This window comes from Anopheles coustani, chromosome 2 (assembly GCF_943734705.1).
Source record: "Anopheles coustani chromosome 2, idAnoCousDA_361_x.2, whole genome shotgun sequence".
NCBI lineage: Eukaryota > Metazoa > Arthropoda > Insecta > Diptera > Culicidae > Anopheles > Anopheles coustani.
In genome coordinates, this window is record NC_071289.1 from 94,468,101 (window position 1) to 94,488,131 (window position 20,031).

Consider the following 20,031-nt stretch of genomic DNA (forward strand, 5'->3'; position numbering starts at 1 on the left):
CTGCAACGGATTGTTTTGTCAATAACGTCCTAATGTATCATGATTTTTTTCCTGATACGTTATTTGGTGTCAGATGCCCCATGGGTCTTGGATTTCTTAATTACAACGAGAGGCATTTACTGAAATGTCAACATGGTAGCGGCCATTTTGACTACAAAATAAATGTCTGCTTCACCTGAGCGATTTCTCAGCACTTTGGTTCAACATACCGTCACCGTTTTCGTCGTCGTTCGGATCAGGTTCGCCACTGTACTGACTACACGACTCGCGTTCTTCGTTGTTTCTTTTTCTTTGCCGACCCCCGCTGGCCACAGCGTTGTAATTTTTCATCCGGGTGTGCAAATTGGTAAAGTCCAGATTAGGTGGCAAAATGTTGTCAGTGGAATCGTTCGTCAATGGTTGAATTGAAGTAAAGTGTAAGTTTCTTCGAGAAACAGGCGATAGCCGCATCCATTCGGTCTCGTATGGCGTTCGACGGAACACAGCAGCGGCCGTAGTGGCGACCAACGCCAGCAACTATACTACTACCGTTTTTCAACTCGGTGGAAAAGTGTTCCTCTTGTTCGGTGCTGTTTTTCGACAGTGGGATGGTGTTTTTACATAATTTTGCGTTTTTCGTCGCCTTCCAATGAATCCTACACTCTTCATTCCGTTTCACTTGACGTAAGGCAGCACTGCGAGGCGTCATTACAACATATTTCATCGGGACAACACGTATTTTCGTGCGTTTCACTAGCAGATGTGAAACAAATGAATAACATCCGTGCACTCTACTGTGCTATAACTGTCCAAACGTGTGCAGTTTCGTGCAAATAATGAAGAATGAGCAACCTAGTGGCGTAAGATCCTTGTATGGTGTGAGCTTGAATCAAAAGGATCGAAAGTAGAATTTTCAGATGTGCTAAAAGAACGCGAGAAGGCACGATTTTTGCGTTGTGTGATAGTTGTGAGGAGAGGAATGGCGGGGGAGGAAGTGGTGTTCGCAAGCTATTCGCAAAACTCATTTCTGCTCTCATTGGAGCTGTGATGTGGCTGGCACGACATACTCCCAGCGTTGTGTTGGCCTGCGCCTGGTTATCTGCCTATTTCTGGAGAAATGATTCGCAGCAGTTTACCGCAACGCGATGTGCAAAAGTGTCACTACAATGACAGTGTGTTGCTCTTTTCGTGTAACAAGTAAATAAAATGAGGGGGTGGCAGTCATAACATGATGTAGCCTCAGTTTGCGTTTGGAATATTTGCATCAATTTAAAACCGTACATCAATATAGAAAATAAGTGTTGAACGGTGATGGTACCAGTGATGATTTTCAAGTGAAGTGTACGTTTTGTTCATCCAAGATGGATACCCAAACATCAGTCAAACCTTACGGAATGTTTTTCTTCAAAACAGGCTGGGACAGGGCTATGGTATAGGCATAAGCTATTCTGTCTACGTAGTAGCCAACATTTTCTATCCCTCAATTGATTTTGTTTTGAATGTAATGTACTTTTTAAAATCATCATATGCTCATCATAAGTTCTTCTACATCCCGAGATTTTTGAAAACGCCTAAAATATTGAGTTATTGATAAATATTTGCACTGATACACCTCTTTGTCTATTTCGCTAGTGTCGAAATTAGTTTCGAGGCTTTAAAAGAATACCTAATTTTCCAAATTTGTGTCTTACCCCCCAAAAAACGTACTTTCATCGTAGGGTTATGTGCATATCCGTCAAGTCGAAGGTAAAAATATGCAAATGAGTCTCCGGTTGCGAGCCGACAAGGCTACAGGCACTTGTGTGTGCATACGCGTGTATTGATGTTCCGGAATACACTACACGAAGTGGCACTATTATTGTTTGTTGAGCAGGAATACAACCGATGTTTCCTTAATTTTTTACTCTATTAAATCTTCACCGAGTAATATTGCAGTCCAGTAGAACCGGGATATCGTTATGCTTTGTATGGCAATTCAATAAATAGTGAAAACAAACATTTATCAATACCTACATACACGTGCACGGACTAAACGATTGAATATTAGGAGACACGAACTTGTTCGACTGCGCGATGCGTAAGCGAAATGTAAATATTTATTTCCACCGATTAGATCATTTCTGTTGCTGTCGAAAAACGCGTAACTGACACACACACACACCCCGGCAAATTGACACGGGTTTCTTGCCGCTCCGTCTTGATTTGGCGGACGTGAAACATAAAGTTTGGGACAAATTGACCGACGAACGGAATGAAGAAGTGTTTCAGGACAGGTTGTGCACATTTTGCCCAATTATTGATGGGGGAGGGAGGGGAGGGGAGGAGGGAGGGTAAAGGTGACTGTGTGGTGTCGTAATGATCATTGTCAATTACAACCGGTGGCCGCAATGATGACGAGACAACATACCGTACATCACACCCCTAAACACAAGATGGTGCTTATTGATAGTTGTGTTTACTTCCAACAATATAGATTTTCTTTGCGTTCGCGCTCCCGAAATATTGACTTTTAAACATAAACTTAATCAAAAGCAAGACAACATTTCAGATGAAAAGCTGCATGAGCAAACTAGTTGAATGAATGGAACTTTTGAATCTGCAACTCTATAAAATGTTTAATTTCTTCAAAAAATAGAATAATAAATCGCTGCTGGTTGTGTTCCAAAGTAAAGTGAAAGCACAAGTGTATTTGAATATGAATGTTATACAATTCGGTAGAAGTTGATTCGACAAATAGTGGAAAAACCGATTCAGTGACGAAAAGCAGCCAAAAATAATAATGATTCATTGATTGATTGTTTCTTCTTTTTCTTGACCACCCCGGTATATGGGTCAAAAAAGTGAAAAGTGTTTGTTAGTGAAGTGAACGACAAAATATTAGATTTTTAGTAGAAGGAGGCAGAGTAGCAAAAGTAAAAAAAAAACAATTCAATAAACAACTACATTTGCAACAGACGGCAGGAGGCAGTAGCAACAGTGAAAATACCTGTTCAAATTTTGAAATACTAAATAGTGCACCACCCACGTGAGAAAGAGATTTCGTAGCTGCAGCCTGTCTCTGGGGGCTGTTCCGGGGTGGGGGCGAGAGTATTGAGCCTGGACTGATTATAAACAACTACCAACCAGTTGGTTCTCGACCAACGCACCAAGGATCGTCGCGCTGGAAAGGAAACGGCGATATCGACATCAACTTAACACGCTTCCGGTATAAATTACCCACACAAACACACAGACCAGGATGGCGTACCAGAAGCCTTCCGATATCGACGGATATGTCACGCAGATGGCGAAGGCCGATATGCGCGTGAAGGCCCAGCTGGCCGAAGATCTCGTGCTGTACCTGAGCGACTCGGAGAACTCGATCGAATGCACCGACCTAGGGTTGCTCATTGATGGACTGATTCCGTGGATGACCGGAAGTCACCATAAGGTAGGTTTCTTTTCCTGTTTCCCATAGGTATTGGGTGGGAAGGAAAGTGGGAGGGGTTTGATTCCTTGGATCGTTTTGATTAACTCTATCTTGCCTTAGTGTTCGATCTAAATAGGGCTCAGTCAGACAGAAAGAGCAAGTAGGAAGGCATGGAGAGAAGCGACATTAAGACCGATGAACATTTTAATGAACCGCGCACCTTTTACGTCCACGAAGCTAGGGGTAAAATCGTTGACGCGCAAAGCAAAGTATACGGCTAGTTTCCATGTGGAGGAGGCCCGAAGAGACCGCGAGACTGACTGTTATGGTCACACGATGACGCCAACTAAGAAGTTACACTCGACACGACAGACACGTCTCTTGCTGGCTGCTGGTTGCTGTTGCCTGTTCGACTTGGTGGCACCAGACGGTTGAGCAGGGGGGAGTGAATGAGTTGAGGCCAAAGTTAGAGAGGCAGTGAGATTTCGACGTAGTCGCTGCAACCTTCACCTCCCCGCAGGTGAATCGCGCGGACCAGCTCGCGGACTTGGACACCTCGTTTTGGAGTTAGCACAACCTACTTACTTACATCAATGGAAGTTTCTTCTCGAGGAACGTTTTTGTGTGCGTATGTACTTTGGACGTTAAGTCTACTCGAGACTGCTACAACTGTTAGCTGTGGGAACATTTCTCTTCGAGACCCGGACTCGAGAATTCGTAAACGAAGCAAGTACGAAACATGCCTCCTCTGATGTACTTGAGTAATATTCCAGTAATCAGAAGGAACTGCTGATTTGATGTTTTGATTTGATATTTCTGCTAGACAGCTTATACCAGAAATTACAACACAACCATGATTTATAAGACCGTTGCTGGCACAAAAAGCATGATTGGTTTAAAAAGAAAGCGATTTCAAGATTACGGTTCATCCAAGTAGTGCCTGTTTGATGCATAACTGTTTGCATGAAGAGCTCCCACTAATTAGTAAATGGCTAGATTCGGGTGAGTTCATATTTATCGAAACAAAAATAAAACCCCCAGAATATCGATTAAGATCTTTCGTGAATGTTTATGAAAGTATCAATCTTAGAAGTTTATGCAATCTATTGTATGAATTTACGAACCAATTTTGAACCCACCCTCTTTGTCGTATCAGCTTACCGAGGGAGCAAAAGTCTATTTTTCCAACGGCACTCCCAATCTATTGCCTCCATATTTTGGACGCAGATCAGCAAATCGATCGCAATCGATCACGTTTGTCTTTAAGGGGTACGAACCGCTTCGTCACATTCGATTGCGGCCCAACCTCGGTATCAGTTTTTTGTCCCCCCCAGTGTCGTGATCATTTTCTTTGGTTGGTCGCGGGTCATCGATCGCGCATCCCAAGCGCATCTCCTCATTGCACTCCATATTGTTTATAATTATATTTGGTTTTCATGATATTTTGCACTACACTTGGGGTAACAGTGAGCAATAAAACTTCAGTCAATAAACTTCGTTAGTTTGGGGTGGTAGCAGGCCATTTTTATAAATCACACAAATAGGAGAGGTTCTGAGGGGGGATCTTTGTGCATAAAATAAAACACAGCCTGGAAAGCAGCGAAGATGTCGTCGTTATTCCTGCAGTGTATGATGCACGATGCCTCTGCAGTAAGCGATTAAACTTTGTCTTTTTTCCCATTCATTCCAATTGCCTTTCGGACCCGCGTTATGATGCAAGTGACACAGGGGCCGTTTTACGCAAGTTCGTCCCAAATTAGTTCAATTGAAGGAAATGGCCGTGCATTTCATGTTGGTGTGTTTTAACGCCTCTTGGAGAGCGTTCACTGATTCCTCCCTCTGGCAATCAGCGTCTTCTTGTTTACTGGTCAGACCCACTAATGTTACGTTCCAGCCAATAAGGTGCGGGCTTAACATTAGAAAACGGTCTGCAAAGACTACATCGACTTTAGAATGTTTATTGAGGCCCAAATTAAGTCCTATCGAAGGTAGAATTCAAGCTAATTCTAGTTAGGGTGTTTATCAGTTTACAAATTCATGCCAGAATATCGATACATCATGGTCTCCTATCTAAATTGTCACCATATAAAGCTCACCGAAAAGGCCTTCTTTGATGTTTAATGTTATCGGAGTGGCTCGCTGATAAGAAACCCACTCATTACATCCTCTATCATAGTATGATGTTGTTCATACTTTTAAGACGCACGTAGAAACTAATGTAATTTTAAAGCAAGATTTTATGCACTCTTCCAAAATAGTCGACATTTATTCTTATCATTATGATGTGAGTTAATCGAAAAATCCTCCGCGAATTATTCCTACTGTTTTACATAAGCATTTCAATTAAAAACCAACTGTAAATAATCTTTTTCGTATCTTACATTCGTCAGATTGCACAACGCGCATTAGAAGCATTCACGGAGCTGATCGTTCGGTTGGGACAGGACTTTAACGCATATACCTCGACAATCCTGCCTCACGTGATTGACCGGCTTGGCGACAGTCGTGACACGGTACGAGAGAAAGCTCAGCTATTGCTGCACAAGCTGATGGAGTGTCGCGTGGTCGCGCCACAATCGCTGCTGGACAAACTGAGCATTTGCTTCAAGCACAAGAACTCGAAGGTGCGCGAAGAGTTCCTGCAAACGATCGTCAGTACGTTGAACGAGTATGGGACCCAGTCGTTGTCGGTGAAAATGTACATCGCTCCCATCGTAAGCCTGCTCGGTGATCCTTCGCCAACAGTGCGCGACGCTGCAATCCAGACATTGGTCGAGATTTATAAGCACGTCGGTGACAAATTGCGGATTGATCTCAAGAAGCGCGAGGTCCCGCCGACGAAGGTGGCAATTCTTGAGCAAAAGTTTGACGAAACACGCAATGATGGCTTGTTGTTGCCTTCAGCACTGACTTCAGCAGCGGCGGCTGGTGGTGGTGGCCACGACGAACTTGACCGGGTCGCTGTCGTGGAACGCCCGACGCGATTGCTGAAGCGAAACCCGTCAGCTACGCCGAGGAAGCCTCTTTTTGACACGCAAGCGCAGGGTTCTGGTGACCTGCTGCTGGCGGCGGGCGCCGTCTCAGCAGAGGTTTTCGAGTCGTCGTTCGAAAATGTGCCTCAACTGACGATTTTCTCGCAGCGAGACATGGACGAACACATGAAGTCGATCAACACGCTCATCGGTGACAAGAATGTCGACTGGGAGAAGCGCGTGGACGCCCTGAAGAAGATCCGCTCCATGCTAATGATCAACATCCAGAGCTCACCCACCTTCATTCAGCAGCTGAAAGATCTTTCGATCGCGTTTCTTGACATCCTCAAAGAGCTTCGATCGCAAGTGATCCGGGAGGCATGCATTACGCTCGCGTACATGAGCAAGGTACTAAAAAATCGCCTGGATCAGTTCGTCATATACATCCTGCAGGAGCTGATCAACCTGATACAGAACTCTGCCAAGGTAATCTCATCGGCTGGCACCATCGCGCTGAAGTACGTGCTGCGCTTCACCCATGCACCCAAGATCATCCCAATCTTGACCCAGAATCTCATGCTCTCGAAATCGAAGGACATCCGCAGTACACTTTGCGAAGTAATGAGCCTGCTCTTTGAAGAGTGGCCCACGAAAGCGCTCGAAAAGCATAGCACTCTACTGCGGGAAGCCCTGCGGAAGGGTATGTCTGATGCGGACAACGATGCTAGAAGGCACAGCAGATGGTAAGCAAAAACATAGAGTCATGCAAATAAAGGAATTTTATTAACCTCCAATCACATTCTCGTTTTATAACAGTGCTTTCTGGAGCTTCCGACGACACTTCCCAGACTTGGCGGAAAATCTTTACGCCTCGCTTGACGTTTCCACGCAGCGTACGCTGGAGCGCGAGCGGGACAATCTCGGAACAAACGGTACCAACTCCATGAGTGTTAGTCTACGTGGCAGTAACAGTAGCTTGAACTCTGTCTCTGGTGGGGTGATAAGTATGTGTTGAATGTTTTCATCATTATTTCATCTCCGTTTCCCCTTTCACTTTCCTCATTCCATCGCGTTGGTCAAAGTCATTGTTCATATTCGATGAAAATCCCAAATTCCTGTCGGCTCTATAATTTTTTGAATTTGGTAAACATACGCTGAAATGGTATTTTCCATACAGGAAATTTTAAATTCTAAATTTATCCATCCATCAAAAGTTTTTTATTAAAATAATGTCCAAAAAATTCACGAATTTTCTTTTTGCTACTGCACCCACCTTTTTTGCGGAGCTAGGAGCAAACAAGGACAGCGATACCCTTGAATGAAAGAATTCCCTTAATATCCCCAGTTCGATCAATCTTACCAACATTCACTTAAACTGTGTCGTTTGTATCACTGATTAACATCATATATGGTTTTCTTTTCTCATTTTCTGACGCTCGCAAACTTCGTCAACTCTCACTCATTCCGTTTCGTCCATCTCAACGGTTTCCAATCGAATACTAAATGGCATATATAAATGTCACGTCATAAATCACAAACAACAAACGCCAAACAAATGTTTAAATAATAATTCAACCAATTAACGCACTTAAGAACGAAGACAATCGTCCGGGTTGCGAAGTCCGGCGACATCACAGCCACCAGGTAAATTAATGCGATCATAGAAAACGAAACGATGTTTGTATCACTTTGTTATGACCCGAATGCGTGTGTATTTCATAGTGATATCGAATCGAATTTAAGCAGTCAACAAATTTTATCCTAGTGATGTTGCACATTCTCACAAACGCACTATTCTATTATGTTATTATAATTGTTTCTAGTTTAATTCTTTGTGTAATGCCCTTTGCTGTGGATTTTCGACGTCCTTCGCTTACTTCAATTAATTTGCTCGAGCTGATACCTAAACTGCACCCTTCTTTAGGTCTTCTAATTCGTATCTTATTATTTCTTACAAAAATATCATGTTGAAATAGAGCTTTAAATGAAGAATTTCGTTCGTTCCATTGCTTGCATACCGAACCGTTGCTATAAATGTACATAATTAACACTTCACACCTAGCACTCAGACAACTAATCTCACTTCAGCTTCTATTGGCACATTTCAGTAAGTTTTTTTTTGTTTCACGCAAGCTTCTACTTTGCGGATGTTGTATTGAAGTTATTGACATTATGTTACAAATGTACATGTTCATGTACACAAGTTTTGGTTCGAACAATCATGATGTAAACCCTCCACTAATCATAATGGCATTTGTTTTCTCTCTTTTATCGCTGTCCTGTCTGGTATGGTTTTGCATTAAACTCATCTTCTCATAACTGCGAAACTCGCAAACCCGAAAACAACAACAACAATTCGAAAAAACAACACAACGGTTGCATAATTTGAAATCTGGGCAATCTTTGGTGGACAAAATCGGCCGTGTGCGATATATGATGCACAGTAAGTGCTACGAGCGTCAGCACGGAAAATCTTACTGCAGTCCCAGGAACGTCGGGCGGCTCGACGCGCCTCCAGCGGGCACCATCCCTGCCGAGAACGTACAATCGTAACCGAAGTGGCATTCCCGTGGCAACAACACCGCGCGATCAGAATCCGCCTTCGCAGCAACCATCGCAGCAGCCAGCTGTTCGAGGTTGTACCAAATTGATCAATGATGGGAGTGATCTGAGTGTTTTAAGCGTGCAATATTGATCTGGACGTTTTGGAGATCATTGGATTGATGTTTTGTTTTATTTTAATCATGATTTAAATGCTTTGTTCAAATCGAAAGTGTATATAAATTGCATTTGTTGTTGTTATATTTCATTTATCAAATCATCGGTTCGTTCAACTTTACCTCATTTCTAACATTTGCTCCTATTTCATGGTGATGTCATATCTTTCTTGTGGTTGTTTTTTTTTATGAATTTGGTTTATTTCCTATTTTTCTTCCTCTATCTTTTGCCGTGTTTGTTTTTTGTCTATTTATTTGTCTTTCTGCTGCCGCCTCTTGTTCCGATAACCAAGCTCAATAAGATCCTGTTCATGTCTCATTGCCGCTCACCTCTTTTTTTTCTAATCCTTTCATGCCTTTGCTGCACGATGCCGAAATTCTCACTATTAATCAAAACAGCCGCAGCTGCTGGTGGCTTTAGAAGTGTGTCTGCCGTTGATACTGCCGCTGCCCAACGTGCTCGGGCAAGGGCCCAATACTCTACCTTGGCACGGATGAAAGTGACTTCCGGAACCGCATCTCTACGTAAGTAAATTTTCATTTTACATTCTAACGTTGGTAGTGTGTCGGTTGCTACACGTTATTTGGCTACAAATAAAGCTTCGATGACGCTGATTAACTGACTATTCCGATTGTTTTTACCGATTCTTTTCTCCCTGAAATATGCTGACCGCTGATTGATTGACTGGTTGACTTATGCATGCAAATGTGGCTTGGTAATGCATTTCCTATTTCCTCTGAATACTAACACCAATCCACGGAATGTATTTCTACTGGGCCGGGTTTGTCCTTATTGCCCGGTATATCTCGCTAATGTGAACGGTTTGCTGCATTGAACTTTGCAGAAGGACACTACGCGCAGCAAGGTAAGAAGCTCGCCTCAAAGATACTAACATTCACTTGTGCCGATGGATGCAACCTTTATTAGTGTACTAAACAATTTGGATGAGTGATGGCAGTAATGCTTAAAGATTAATTGCATGATTTTTGTGTTGATGAAGTATTTAAAAAAGGTTTCTTCAAATCTACTTCAACATCTCATAATCATTTCAATTTAATGAAAACAAAATGATTCTACATACGAAGCACAAACAGCTATTTGAAATATTTCCCCTCGGATCACAATTTTCACATTCTCACTCATATCTTGTTTTGTGTGCTTTTCGTTTCGTTGTTTGTTTATTTCTTCAGCACGTGCTAAAAAGACACCGACATCAGCATCCGCCACAACATCCTCTTCCAACACGGCCACGCCACCGCAACCTCCTACACCGGAGCGCAAGATCAGATCGAGAGCGGGAGTATCACAGTCACAGCGTAATTATCACCCCATAACGAAACGTGTTTCTCACCCCTGTTCCACTGCTCTATCGTCCTCCAAAATGATACATTTAGCACTAAAAGATCAACCATTATCAGAGACGTTTTTATTCCGTTTGTAAAATTGAGGTTAATTCTATGGTACTGTTGCTTGTTATTCTCTCGATCCTCACAGCAACATCCAGAAGTACGTCACCTTCCAGCAAACTGCGGGATATGTACAGCGGTGTAACGTCTTTGTATCGTCAAACGGGAACGGTACCGAAAAAGCCGCAGTCTGGAATACCTCGTTCGCTGGCCAACTCACGCGAAACCAGTCCAACAAGGTAAAAGCAAGTTGCAGTGATCGTGAACGGCACCATCTGTAGAGTATTTTTGTGCAAAATTGCTTAACTTTTGTTATTTCTGGTGTTCATAGAACACAAAACCAGTTTGGATCGCTGAGGCGTCACGCATATGGCACCAGCAGTCCTAGAAGGCCCCCACTGAATCCTGGCCGTCCAGTGTTGGCACAGAAAATCCTCCAACAAAGTCGTGAGGCGGAGAATGCGCTAGCCGATGCACTTTCACCTTCCGACGAACCCGATATGACGTGCAACGATTTTGCTCGCTTAGCGCTTCACCGGAAGATTTCTCGTGATGAATCTGATGAAAGTGAGGCATCCTCTGTGTGCTCAGAGCGTAGCTACGATAGCTATCGAAGGGGTAATGAAGTGAGTATCTTTCCCACTAGCCAACAAAAGCTAGCCAAAAATTCTGATGAGCATGTTTCTTTTGTATTACTTCAATAGTCTTTCTCGTGGAACGGTTCACGGACCCGTTTGGACAGCTCGCGACAAGTTATCGACGATATCGAGACGATCATTCAACTCTGTGCTTCATCACACTGGTCTGAGCGAAAGGATGGATTAATCAATCTGACACAGTACCTCAGCGAAGGCAAAATGCTAACGTACCAACAGCTGCAGTGTGTGTTGGACCTATTTCGGAAGATGTTCATGGATCCGCACATAAAAGTTTACGCACTGTTCCTGGACACCGTGAACGAGTTAATCCTGTCGCACTCGAGCGACCTACAAGATTGGTTGTTCATACTACTGACGCGTTTGTTCAATAAGCTTGGCACGGATCTACTCGGCTCCATGCACGGTAAGATCTGGAAGACACTACAACTAATCTACGAATACTTTCCCGCGGATCTGCAGCTTCAATGTGTCTTTCGGTAAGCGAAATACCATAAACAGACATCGGGCAATTAAGTAATGATTACATGTGCATGTTTGTATCTACAGAATACTGGTCGACAGTGTGCAAACACCGAACGTTAAAACTAGACAAGCGACATTAAAATTTCTCTCTCAACTGGCCACAAGCTATTGCACCGCTTCTCAGTTTGTGGTACATCCGCAAAATCAACAGGTGGTCAATCATGCGATTCAGAAAATTATCCAGACGTCCCTCGATCAGAAAAGTATCGAGCTAAAGTCACAAGCTCGCCTGTGTATCGTGGCGCTCTACAATTGTAATCCTTCGCAGGTTGGTCGTATGTTGCGGAGTACGGGTTGTACATCTTTCTAAATAAGCATATTCGGAATATTTCCAGATGACCATGACACTAGCCAATCTTCCAAAACAGTATCAGGATACAGCGAAAGCCTACATACAGCATAATATAAGAAGAAGCACTTCAGGTATGAACATAGTTTCTGGCTGCGTAGCAGAATCCTACTTTTAAATTTAGTGTAGTTCTCTCCGGTTGCTGGCTGGCAGCCTTCAATTCCCTATCCTCTCTACGTTTCATTTTTGCTTACAATCTTAAATGATCATCGCTAGCTTTATATTAGAAAATAGCCAATGGGATTTCCTTGTTATGACCACTACATCACTCATATATTGTTGTTAGTGTTCTTTGCGGCACCTTCTAATGGAAATTCTATTCGCAGTCATTTCCAACATGTTTACGAACTGAATTTATTTTCTCGATTATCATCTTCCTTCCTTATGTTTTCAATAGGAAACGATAGTCCCTCATCGCCACTGTCGTCTTCGAGCCCTAAACCATTGCTTAGTCCGCAACAGGGGCCGTATAGTTTACAGAATATCGCTAGTAAGTTTCTAACGTAGTATACGCGTGTGTGAATGTGTGTGTCTTCAAAATGCAATGTTTCTTAAAGTTAGGAAAACAATGTTCTGTACCATTGATTATCGTTGCCATTTGTCTCTAAGGTCCTCGCTCAAGGCAGGCATCGGTGGAGGTGGCGGCAGAATCTATGAATACGGAGGAAGTTTACAAAAATCTCCGCAAGACAACGGCTGAAATACAGAACTATAGCTTTGAAAGCAAGCTTGACCGTGATACCAACAGCAAAGATTCCGGCATTAGTCAGATGGGAGAAACGCACATGATGCAATCAGTAACGGTATTGGATGGTGGTGCCGGTGTTTACGCTGGCCTGCCATCCAATGGATTAAACGGCCATATGGGAGGAGCTTTGGCAGGGTATGTTACGATATGTGTAAAGAAACAGCTTATACTTGTATGTATCATTGCTTACGTAATTACTCTTGATCACTTCCACTAGACTCGAAAAGGACGACTCTTGCAATGGATCAAAGACGCAGTCAGCCACCACGACGGAGTCAAATACGCCTGAAAACACCGTACGACTAGACGGTATGGATCTGGCCCACAAGACGATAGCGCAACAGACGCAAATGCTTCAACGCCACCAAAGCTATAGTTTTACCGATAATGGAGAGCTCGTATTGGACAGTAAGATGACATTCGGTGTTAATCGATCGTACTGCACATAATTAATTTATTAACACCCCTTTTTTTATCGTAGAAGGTGTAAAAGAGAACGATATCATAAAGGCAGCCATCGTTCTAACGCTTCAGTCGGTACCAGAAACCACGAAACAGGTGTTGGAAAACCTTCAGATTTGCATCAAGCACGGATCGTGTGAACTGCCCATAAAAAATTTTAAGTAAGTGCAAACATAAGCCATTTTTGCTGTGCTAACTAAATTGGGTTGTTGTCCATTTCCAGAGCAATCATGAAAATGCTTCTTCATCTTATGGAATCACAAAATAACGATGTGCTAATAGCTTCGCTACACACGCTAGGACGCATTGTACGCAGCGCGGAAATGAAAACATGCTGGAGTAACTTTCTCGAGTTGATTCTATTGAAAATAATAGACTGTTATAAAATTAGCAAAGAGGTAAGACAAACAAAGCGCTACTTACTTGACCAAGTTCTAACTCGGTGATTTGTTTTCCCGTAGGTATCGAGAGAGATCGACATAATCGTGGTGAAGATCGCAGGCGTACTGCCGCTCGACATTTCTGTGAACATTTTGAACCCGGTCATAGCGACTGGCGAATTTCCGGCGAACTTATGCGCGCTGAAAATCCTTACCGAACTGACGCAGAAACAGGGCAAGGATTTAACCGATAATCACCTAGATAGTATAATGCCAAATGTAGCTAGGGTAAGATTATTTGTCTCGGGTTCTTTCAATGCACCACAACCCAAGCACGTTTGTTGTTTATTTCGTTTTTAGCTTGCTGATGATAGTCAATCGATGGTAAGAAAAGCGGCCGTATTCTGTATCGTAAAACTGTACGTTGTGATGGGAGAGGATAAAGTGAAACCAAAATTCTCCTTATTAAATGCGAGTAAAATAAGGTAAGCAAGAAGCCTGTTTTCCTTCAATGTTGTATGCAGTTTCTTTTAACGTCCCACCGTATTCTTTCCATCATTGCAGATTACTGAATGTGTATATTGCAAAATCATTAGGTGGTGGAAGTGGTAGCAGTAAGGGAGGATCAACGACCACAGGAATGTCATGATCCAAAAACGCCAAGTGATTATTATTCAAAGGACGCAAGTTTGCTAGGCTGCTTTGTAAATTTCGTAGAAGCATATCTGCTATCCAAGAGTAAAGTTATTTAAACGTACTACAACTTCCCTGATCCGTTTAGCGCTTCAACCTCTCACAATCGCACATTATACTCTATTACTGGTCTGCCAGTGAACTAATCAAGCAACAAAACCAATCATGTGTAGCAGATTCCGCCTACCCGTTTCTTTAAAGGGGCAGTGAATAGACAGAATCAGATTTTAAGAAAGTATGTCCACAGTTTGGGTGCTTGCCCAACATCTTGATAGTTTTATTTTATTATATCTGGTTGTGCTTTAATAATCTTGACTATGCTGTAAAGTAACGGCTTATGGTTGGCCCATACAGTGCCGGAGGTTATACGATTCAAACACAAAGGTCAACTTAGAAAACATTTTTTAATATTGTTTTTCTTTTGTTAACCTTGGCTGTACATTAGAAGAGCATGGAAAACTTGACAAACATCGCTGGAGGTGCGTGAGCAAATTAATCGATGACCAGCATAATCGCGCATTTGTACGTCAATGGAAATGAAACACACAGGCCACAGTAACTAACATTCATACCCCATTCGCACAAGCTAATGTTGCGCGGGTAGAGCTGCTTTTCCGATATATCTGATGGGCCGTGTGGGCACATGGTCTTTCTAGAAGTAAACATTACATGGACACTATACTAGAATTGTTTGAATTGGCCGTTGTTTGTTGTGTCCTAGACGTGAAAGTATGAGTATTATTGACAAAAACTGCTGATTACCAATTTTTTAGTTGTTGGTTATCCTGGAAGTGCAGCATTTTACTACGACAAAACGCTTCGCGCTTCGCAATGTGCATATACCGCGGCAAAACACACATTGCAATGTACTAGCTAGTGTGAGGAATTATTGTGTATTGTTTATGTAACATTAGTTTTCAATAGCCTCCCTTACACAGTAAATAATTGATCGGAACCATCACGAAGCTTTTGCCTCGTGCGTTTAAGAAATGATAAGGCACAATACGCGATAAGTGAAAGCTAAAAAATAATGTTTTTGAGAAGTTGAAATACAACCATAACTGGCGCGAAAACATACTAACAAACAATGTGTTTGACACGGTTTGTTGTAAGTACCCATGCAGGGAGAGTAAAATAGTTGGTTTAATTTTTCTCTAAATCTAATCGAAATAATTGATTCTGGTTCAATGTTAATGTTGGCGAGCGAAAAATAAAAAATAGTTTAATGAACTGCACGGGCACTACTATTCGTTCGGAAAACAAACACCGATGATAAAATGTATTTAGCGGAAAACGTGAAATTATCTATCGAAATAGCGAGCAGTTAGGAAGCTTCTTAACATTTCCTTATATTTTATGCAAAAACAACGGTTTGCAACAAGAGTAACTTGTAATGGTGAAAGTGCGTAGGTGATGCAATAGAACAGCAAATCGTAAAACTTTCCAGTAGAGAGTGAACAAGTGTGAAAAGAGAGAGAAAGACTACCTCTACTCGGGATGTCTAGTCGCGTAAAAGTTAAGAGACAAAACATGTATTCCGTTTGTTCTTTGTTCATGATAATCATTGAGCAAAATTATTGTAAACGAGAAACTCAAGGAAATATTTAGTTTCCCAGAAAAAAAAACAGATAAACAACAGCAAACTCTAGGAAATGGGAAAAACGAAATCGAACAAACACAGTTGTGCAGCAAAGTGCGAAATGTAAGTGTTCCACTATACCGTTAAAAAGCCACAACGGAGCAAAAAAAAGGGGAAATCTAATGGATTATGATTCTGACGACGTTAAATAATAACATGAACCCTTACTAATAAATATTAAAAGACGACAAATTATTTGAACAATAGCGTAGGATAATATTTTTTATTAAATTCTCATATTTATAATTTATGTTACTTTAAGATACATTTTTCTAAGATTTACTGCAGAATGAGAGTAGAATGAATGTCTGAAAGGCTTGTTATGCCGCAATGAATAGGTTAAATATTTATTTTTAATTTTTTTTTTGTATTTATGTAAGTTTTTTCAAGTCTTTTTTCGTTTAGTTTTCCCAACACAATGCTGCTAATCAATCGTACAGGGTAAGTGATAATTATACACTTTTGGTTAAATGGATTACGTAGTGTTATGTCCGTATACGTTTTGGTATTTCTTTTTTTTTTGTTTAATTCAACAGCATCATGTCTTGCATTTTATAACAAACATTAACGAAATTCACCGTACTCACCAACTATTATGTTTGGGATTGCTAAAATATTCAAAAATATATTTGTGTCTTTAAACATTTGTTATGCGTTTCAAGAGCAAGGGTATGCCGTTTGTTAAATTGGTGAAAGGTAGAATTCTTTTTATAAAATTTAAGTAAAATGGTTTATCTTGGTTTATTTTTCGTCTATTTTTGATGAAATCGAATCTTTGGAAGCCCTACCTATTTAAACACCTCTTTAATTTGTGACAGATAAAGTGATTAAGCTGTGTAATCTGTGTTCAACATGACATGATAGGGAACATTGCCAACTAGTGAAACAAATAATCAATATTATGGATTGTTTAATTCAACATTTAATGTATTCTTTTATTGTCGCTATCCCTTCCATAAAGTCGGTTTGAAGTTTTAAAAATAAAATTTTCAAACTATAGAACTCGTGTGGCAAGCATCAATTAATGACGAAATAAGAGATGAATTTACAAAAAAAAATTTTTTTCATGATTTCCTACTGGTTTGAAGCTTAAACCAAACTGATAGAGAGTTTCGAAGTTTTTCTACTGAAATTCTAACGGAGGTGCAACCATGAATACGTGCACAGGTGGATTTTGCAAGGGTCAGACAAAGTGCTTAAATGGCTTAGATAGTCATGAATGCGAACTGTAAAGCAACTACCACAATTATGAAAATGTAGCGAGACGTAACGATGAAAAAGCTATTTTTGTTAATCAGCACTAAACAACAAGCGACCCACTTACGTACAAAGCAAGGGGATACTGTTGAAATATAAATAAATAACTATTTAAATTGTCCATCGGTTTATATGCACTATTTACGAGTTCATGTAGGAACAGGACGAATCAATTCCAACCAACGACTAGTCCATGATGTTCGATAAATTGGTCCAAGAATTCATCCAGCGGTTGATAGTAGCGCAACAAACTTTTAGCTGATATTTCCACATCACCGGTTAACTGGTCCAATACGTCGGTCCAATGAACGGACGCTCCACGGGAAAGCGCCTTTCGCAATAGCTTTCCAGCCTTCTTTGAACCGTACAGATCACAACGATGTAGGGGCATCGGAATGTCGTTCGATGAATGCGTACTAGCAGTACCAAAAAGAGCACCCTTGCATAGGCCTTCATAGATCTGGTAGCTCAGAAAACTGGCCAAAAAGTAACGCACGAAAGGCGTGTTGTCGGAGAGATGATATACTGCCCCCGCATCGAAGAGCGGTTTGCGGGCGCGTAACGATGAAGGAGGACGAATTCCTTGTTCGCGCTCCAGGAGGAACCAGAAGTAATCGTTGGCGTGCGCATTAAAATTGACTGATCCGTCGAATAAATCCCAGCGATAGCTATCCATAAGGTACTCGAAGGGAATCGTCGGGATCTTTGCTAATGCCATACGTAGCAGAAAGACGTAATCGAACGAGTTCAGAGATTGTGCTCGTCGATCGGCATCCGTGGGTGCAGGTTTAGAGGGGACAGAGGTTTTCTCCGGAGCCATGTGCTTAGAGTCGAGGATTCCTAATCGTACCAGGTGTTGCGGTGTTACCGCGGCCAGATAAACACTATCACCGAGCGCTTCTTGGAATGCGGCAGACGTACCGTCACGGAAGATAGTAGGTTGTTTCGAGGCCTCCATGTAGTACACAATGTGGCCCATTTCGTGGACAGTGACATAGAAATCCTGTGCCGCGGACTCTGAGCGTGGACATACGATCATACGGAGGTCGCCAGCATCGTCTGCAAACATGTTGGCGGCAGAGCCGTGGCATTTCACAGTCCCATCTTTACTGGCATTTCCGATTATGCTGTTCTTCCAAAAGGCTTCCGTCATCCGAGGAAGTCCCATTGATGCGTAGATGTCTTCTGCTCGTCGTACGAGATCCAGCGAAGACCAATTGGTGCTAGCAAATTGTTGATCGATGTCTACCGAATGTGGAATGATATCGTGAACGTAACTGGTCCAGCTGTGACTCCACATGCCACCAAGTAGATGAGCGGGAAGCAGTTCGTCGTTATCCACGGAGACTTCTTCTGGGGCGTATCTCTTTCGCAAGAAATGACGCACTACTGAATGCAGTTTTTGATAGAATGGCTTCACGTCTTTCCACAGTCGATCCACTAGTAGCCTCAGTTCGGCAACCTCAAGATCCTCCCGCCAACATTCTCCCGCGTCACCATGGTTAGCGCTCCGCAAGCAACCCATGTTCATCAAATCAATCAAACGAGCGTATGGTTCTCGCATCGGTGGCCCAACGGCCATTCGCCATGATTCCCAGGCCCAACGGAAGATGGTTTCATGCTTCAAATTTCCTGAGCACACGCGATTCAATCCTTCCCCAGTCATAATGCGTTCAAGATCAGGTTCACCGTGAAAACAGGTCAATTCTTCGGCAAAGTGCATGGTGTTGTGTTGTTTGTTTGGCTCTCTGACCAGCGGCTCAATCGGAGAGAGATCCAACCGTGATGTGGTACGTTCCGGGTAACGCACGAAAGAGTTGCTCCAAAGGACTCTTTCTGTCAATGAAGGACTTTCAGAGCCACATTCTACCGGAATGCAGATCGAAGTCTCGGTGTAGATGCGTTGGATGAACGAAAAAAGCTGCGCCATTTCACTGGAAATGAAACAAATACGAGATAACGCGGAAAGTCTACGTGCAAATTCGTCATGTTTAATAAAACAGTACCTCAATTCCTCAGGAGTATTCCGAGATCCACGGCATAGTAGATAGTACGCCCGATCGTATGGCCATCCGTAGTTCCGATGCACGGCACCCTCCTCGCACGTCTCCCGCAACCATGTCGCTTTCCGTTGAGCTAATTGCACTAAGCCTTCAAGCGTGAATTCCTCGCGGGATTGTTTTTGTATGCTAGAGGAAAGTGAACTCAGCGTTTCCGAATGTTTTCGGTACCGGACATCCTTGCGCTACTTCTCTACCTTACCTCAAATCCCATCCATATTGCGCTGCTTGATGGTTCAGTGATTGTAACTCGGCATTCATACGTTCAAACCATGTCCTAGCTGCAGTGTCTATCCATAACAGAAATCGTTGTTGGTCGATGGCGTTAAATAACCAGGCGTCCCCATTAGGTTACATTTCGCAAAGTGTTTCACCATAAAACAAGGAAGTTTTAAAAAAGGTGCCCAATTAGTATCAGCAACTGAATTTGCTATCGTTACAGCAAAATCCGCCGTTTTGTGTAGCACTATCATCTAGTATGATTCACATCAAAAACTATAAATTCCACGTTGACGAAATTGGACATGGTAGTATTTTATAAATGGGTTTTATTTTATGATCACCATAAAATACCATGTCTTTTGCCAAGAGGTAATGAAAAAGCTTACCACACTGGATTACCTACCATTACTAAATTGCCCTGTGGCACCTACAAACGACTGGACTTGTATTAGGACGACGAGTATCAGGAACGAACACAGCGGGCCAAGCCATGAGCAATGGTGGTACATCATCGCTGGCAAGAAACTACTGGCGATTCAAACGAAACCGTTGGACT

General features: G+C 42.2%; 2 protein-coding genes across 2 annotated transcripts; one reads left to right on the forward strand and one right to left on the reverse strand.

The window, feature by feature from the left end:
• The first annotated feature begins 254 nt into the window (after positions 1–254).
• Positions 255–16,003, forward strand: LOC131262569 (CLIP-associating protein). The gene is made up of 20 exons (XM_058264608.1): positions 255–416; positions 2,615–3,409; positions 5,779–7,103; positions 7,177–7,292; positions 9,477–9,602; positions 9,923–9,943; positions 10,269–10,394; positions 10,573–10,723; positions 10,816–11,110; positions 11,189–11,619; positions 11,690–11,933; positions 12,001–12,088; positions 12,412–12,504; positions 12,624–12,897; positions 12,980–13,170; positions 13,244–13,385; positions 13,448–13,622; positions 13,686–13,892; positions 13,965–14,089; positions 14,169–16,003. The coding sequence occupies exons 2-20, from the start codon at positions 3,218–3,220 to the stop codon at positions 14,251–14,253; spliced, it is 4,407 nt and encodes a 1,468-aa protein (XP_058120591.1). The 5' UTR covers positions 255–416; positions 2,615–3,217; the 3' UTR covers positions 14,254–16,003.
• A 1,359-nt stretch (positions 16,004–17,362) lies between these two features.
• Positions 17,363–19,600, reverse strand: LOC131265387 (angiotensin-converting enzyme-like). The gene is made up of 4 exons (XM_058267646.1): positions 19,588–19,600; positions 19,456–19,543; positions 19,200–19,382; positions 17,363–19,127 (listed from the first exon to the last, which is right to left on the reverse strand). The coding sequence occupies exons 1-4, from the start codon at positions 19,598–19,600 to the stop codon at positions 17,363–17,365; spliced, it is 2,049 nt and encodes a 682-aa protein (XP_058123629.1).
• Positions 19,601–20,031: the final 431 nt, after the last annotated feature.